The 5,801-nt window shown below is 29.9% G+C and overlaps 1 protein-coding gene across 1 annotated transcript; it reads right to left on the bottom strand.

Annotated features, from left to right (window-relative positions):
- Positions 1-1,639: 1,639 nt before the first annotated feature.
- LOC115696407 (zinc finger protein 1-like) lies at positions 1,640-3,026 on the bottom strand. The gene has a single exon (XM_030623311.2). It carries the CDS (start codon positions 2,654-2,656, stop codon positions 1,805-1,807), a length of 852 nt encoding a protein of 283 aa, XP_030479171.2. The 5' UTR covers positions 2,657-3,026; the 3' UTR covers positions 1,640-1,804.
- Positions 3,027-5,801: the final 2,775 nt, after the last annotated feature.

The following is a 5,801-nucleotide window of genomic DNA, read 5'->3' as shown; positions in this document are numbered from 1 at the left end:
CCCAACTAGAAGACTTGCTTGAAATAAAACAAAGGCCTTAAGAGTCTTTGAAAGTCTGCATCCAAAGGTTCATGAGCGAAACCACGAAGGTCAAGGGCCTGATGAAAGAAGGGCGGTATACAACTATAATAGGAAATATCTTACCTCTAAGTGACCTTTGGAGGACATCTGGAAAAGGTCAGCCAACAATATGAAAAAGTGTTTAGACTAAGCTAACAATTTTATAAAACTTGAAGAAGTTGTCCAGCAGGTACAAGTTGACGGACAAAAAACAGCTGCTACCAGCAACACACCTGCCACAGCTAGGGCCAACAATATCACCTAGCTCCAAACTAACAACAATAATGGAATGAAATAGAATAATAATAGTTTTGGCCAAGGCAATGGCAAGAAGAGGAAATTCAATAATCCCCCTGCACAGCAGCACCCTCGGGAAAAGGAGGAGAAGTTCACATGCTTCTCCATCCTGAAGAACACCCAAGAGGCCATCCTAATGGCCACACAGGCCTTTGTTCTGTGCAAGAAGCCCCTCCGATGAAGAAAGACATCAGCAAGAGGGATCCAACCAAGTTCTGCCAATTCTATAAAGATTTTGACCACGACACTAATGAGTGCAAGAACTTAAAAGAAGAGCCAAATTTGCACTCTACATCTAAGAGCACTTTGTTGAAAGATATTCTCTATAAACACTTTGGGAGTCGTAGCTAGAACTTACTTTGTCTTCCTTCGTGATCTGTCCGGTATTATCTCATAAGTAATACAACTAAAAGGGGAATAGATTATTACTCACATATAAGGGACTGAATCTCTATAAATATTTTTTTATATTTATTTTATTCATAATTTCTCATTGCTAATTAACCAGCAATTATTTAATTTTGAGTCAGTTGGCTATTTTCCCAGTCAACCAATTAAAATAAGACAAGTACTACAAGTCCTTATCAGAAATGTGAAAAAATGAACATAAAAATCTTTCGTTGTATCTTTGGGGTTAATTATATGACTAAATTTTATACAATGATGAGGTGCTTACTCAGCATCCAATGGATTCTAATAATATATATATATATATATATATATTTATACAATCATAAACATAATGTATTTAAGAGGGCATTAACATTATGAATTATTAACATTAAAAAATTATTTAGAGGAGTGACCGAAAGTAGTTTCTATGATTTTAAAGTTGACATATTGAATTATTAAAATTTGCTTAATTGTTTCCTCTTTTTCACTTCCAAAACTAATGATAATAGGGAAAATAATTTGATTAATTGGTTGAATACTATTATTTCCTCAACTTAATTAAAGAGAGTACTTCGATTAATCATAATTAATGGTTCAAATACTAAATAACTGTTATGAATATGAAAGTCACATTTTCATTAACATGAAAGATAAAGTTTAATTTGATTATTATTAAGAAAATCTCAATTGTTTAATTAATAATGAAATATTATATCTATAATTTTCTAAACCAAACTATATAGTAAACTTACAAAATTGAGGTGATGATGATGAAGAAAAAGAAGATCACATATACAAGTTAATTTGTCTAATATACATAAATCTCATTAATCAATATTATTGCAGAGAAGAGGGGAGAAAAAAAAATCAGAATTTAACAAAAAATTAGAAGAAAAAAAAACAAATTAATTGAAGAGTCTTAACAAGACTATACTGGGAAATAATTAATTATAGCCTAATCAAAGATGAAGGAATAATAACAATTTAATTTGTATAGACTGTATATATATTTATAGAGTACCACTACTAGTAATTGATACATACATATAATTAATTAAAGTTTGAGAGACAAATCAAGCTTTTTAATCTCCTCATTATTAGTATTATTCTGATGATGATGATGATCTTGAAGAGTATATCTTGATCCATTATTATTCATAAGTAGTCTCTGATGATGATGATGATGATCAAATCTACCGGCACTACCCTTGGATGACAATCCATTTGTAGTTGTTGCTGGTTGGTGATGGTGATCGAAATGACCAAAATGCCCATAATACGATTGCATACCATTACTAGTACTATTGGGCTTGTGAATCATTGAATGAGCCTGAATCCCAAGAGATCTGTTACTCATCGTGTATAATCCATTATTATTATTATTATTAAGAGGAATAGATGAAGCCATAGATGACATACGATTGAAGAAAGGATGTTGATTATGATGATGATGATGATGATGATGATCATTGTAATAATAATAATTGTTATTATTATTATTATTTCCAAGAAATACCCTTTGTTGTTGTCCTGATTTTTTGGCAAGAGTTCTTTCTCTCTTGTGAGCATTTTGGTGACCTCCTAAAGCTTGTGAGCTGTAGAATTTCCTTTGACAATAGTTACATGAGAACACACGTCCAGGTTGATCCCCCACCACAACTCTCTCCTCCGCCACCCCGGCCGCCCCGCCACCCGCCACCGCCAACGAATCTATTAGGTTTAGCTCTTGATCATAATCATCATCATCATTATTAGTAGATGTGAGATTTAGATCTAAAGAAAATTTATGATCATGATGATCTAATAACTCCAACTTTGTAGTGTTTTGACATGAAGAAATGGCCTGATGATCATTATTACTACTCCTTGAATAAATTGTTGTTGTTGTTGCAGCTTCAATATCCATCACTAAGAAAAAAATAAATGAAAAAGTTTTGTGATGATATGAGGGGAAGTTGTAGTGTTGGGGGGTTGTGTTATATATAAGTATATATATATTTATATTATGGATAAGAATAGATGCAGTAGTACTCTCAATCACACTTGATCAGTACTGTCCTAATAATAAGAGAACACAAGCACAAGTGTTGGGGGGTTTAATTAATTATAGTACTTGGATTAATGAAACCTATATATATTTATATAAATATAAATATATAATATGTAATGCAATGGCAGATCAAACCTGCGGGGCTTGTTCCTGATGATTTAATTAAATAAATATATAAATATATATATATGATGATTATGATGTGAACTGTGTATATATCACTGGGTTATAGTACCGTGTTGTGTATCATGTGAAATTAGTGGATACAGATATACTATTATTATAACTCATTTATTTAATAAAAGTTTTATTATAGACGTTGATTAGTGGAAATATTATATTATTTATGATTAATTAATTGAAAAAAATTGCTGACAAAGCCACCGATATATATTGATAAGAGTATTTTCTGATTTTTTTGACTAAATTAATATTCTTGGCTTTTTTACAATTGAGGTTTGAGTTTGAAAAAAAGTAGATTATACATAATATATATACGATGATCACTTTTGAAACACCACTATTGATTGAGAATTATTGTTAAGGACGATATATATATGTTCCATATGTATATATAGATAACATATATTAATAATATATATCAAAATTCGATGATACCGATTCATTTGTAGTGTATATATAAAAGGACCTACAGCTTGAAATTAAAGACCAGTATTTGACAAAAGCAGTGCCAATGTACTTGTTTCCAAGTCATCTTTTTTGCCTGTACTTGTTTTTGTATCTTATCATCTATATATATTATCACAAGTTTTTTGTCCATCCTTTCACTATATGTATTTTGTGATGTAAGACAGTTGTTAGATGAGAACGTTATTTAATCTGAGGGTTGGGATTGATCTAGAGATAATTAGAGATAATTAGGGTTAAAAAATGGTAACGTACTCTGACACCTGTACCTGATATCCATCTAATGTACTATAGAATACATTCCGTAAAAATACATTACAGAACAAAATCATGTCCCTATATATATATAAATACGATCAACCCAAAATTATATGCACCTACTTTTTTAATAAATAGACTAATAGTGATATAATATTTTTTTAAAATTATATTTTTTTTAAGTTATATAGAATTTAATATTTAATTATACTAAGTATATATGTTAAGTACCTAATTTTTAGCAATTTTGTACATATAATATGCCAATTTATATATTATAATTCAATCTTACTGAAAATTTAAATAATTAATAATAATGTGAACATTTTCTTTTTGTGTTTCGTATTTCACGAAGTATGATCATAACCCTAGAATATTATTATACGTATGTAACTGTGAGTGCGTTGTTCTTTATGTAATTTATTGACACGAATCAATATAAGTACACTAAAGTATAATTATAATAATCCCAATAACTAAGGTATTTATATATATGTGTATATAGGCTATAGGCTATTACAATTATACACCTAAGAAGCTAGCTAGCAATATATATATATATGTATATATTATGTAATTATTTAGTGGGACCCTAGAAAATGGCCGACAATGTAAAAGAAGAAGCTAATGTGGGAGACCCTCATGGCTATGATAGTGGCATATTGATGTAATATAATTTGTTTAAAACGAATTTGAATCCCCAAAAAAGAACTAACCTGCTCAGATAAATAAAAGCATAATCTTAATCTTAAATAATTAATAATTAGGAGAGTGGGAGGATATATATATATATAATAAAAGTCATTTTTAGACGATTTCTTTTGAACCCAACTCTAACCCCACAATTATAAAAATTAATAATTATTATGAGCAGTAGTAGTGTACTGAAGTGGACTTTTGACATTTGATACTTTTAATTGGCTTATATTGCAAAAACAAACATCCCATATGATTCTATCCAACATTACTCTTTCAATCAACTTGGACCAAATCTCTTTATCAGATCTCTTTGTCTCTCTAAACTACTCCCAATTCCCAAACTTTGAAGAAGAAAAAAATAACTAGTCTTTCTATTTTTCTTTTTCTTTATTTTTTTTAAGAAAAGGCATAAAGTTCCACTACCACACTACTTCTATCTCCTTCCATCCTAATCTCTATACTTTTGATATATATATATATATATATATATATATCTTTTTGAAGAGATATTATGAAAATGTAATATAGACAAAGGGTAGAACTACTACTACAACTACTATCTCAAAACTAATATAGCTATAGCTACATGACTCAAAACTATGATATATCCAACACAATCAATTATTAAGTTTATTTAATAAAGTGATTATTATGTTCTTAAGTCAGGGCTTTAGTAACACGAATCTTTTTTGCTCTATAGTTCTTCTCTTTCTTTTTCTCCAAACATTTTTCGACTTGCTTTTTAATTAGCTTTTTCCTTTATGCAAACCCACCACCACCACCCACCAACTTCTATTTCTTTTCTAACTCACGACCTGCTTTTTTACACGTTACGTGATATATTTCAATATTAATATATTTGTTTCATCTATTTAAAAATGTATTCGCACACACATAATATATATATATAGCTAGTATATATATATAGAAGCTATGTTATGATCATTACATATATACATATGTTACTAAATTACACATTGCCTCTATTGTTAGAAGTTATGTCCTAATATGTGGATCAGTTAGTCAGGTATTCTTGTTCCTGGTGTCTCGCTTGTATATCCAACTGTCATAACTGCCTTCTTGACAGTTATGACAGTTGGTAGCCTTTAGCATTTTAGCACTTAAGTCTTCTATAAATAGCCTTAGCTTTTTGATCATTTGTGATATACAGAAAAGAACACTTTTCTCATCTTGTAATACTAACAGATTAATCAATAAAAGAGTAATTCATTCAACTCTGTTTTGTATGGTTGTGCTTGGTTCTGTGAGATACTTTTGTGCATGTTCTATTGGAGTTCCTGTGTGTGTGTGTGTGCATATGAATACAGATTGAAACTTGGCGTGTTTCCAACAGGTGGTATCAGAGCTTGGAGATCAAGAACTTGAAGATCAAGAT

The sequence above is a fragment of the Cannabis sativa genome, chromosome X, assembly GCF_029168945.1.
Source record: "Cannabis sativa cultivar Pink pepper isolate KNU-18-1 chromosome X, ASM2916894v1, whole genome shotgun sequence".
Classification (NCBI taxonomy): Eukaryota; Viridiplantae; Streptophyta; class Magnoliopsida; order Rosales; family Cannabaceae; genus Cannabis; species Cannabis sativa.
This window is presented reverse-complemented; position numbering and strand designations above follow the sequence as displayed.

What these genes read in the sequence shown, in the direction of transcription:
- LOC115696407 (XM_030623311.2), bottom strand. Translation starts at nt 2,656, where the DNA reads ATGGATATTGAAGCTGCAACAACAACAACAATTTATTCAAGGAGTAGT.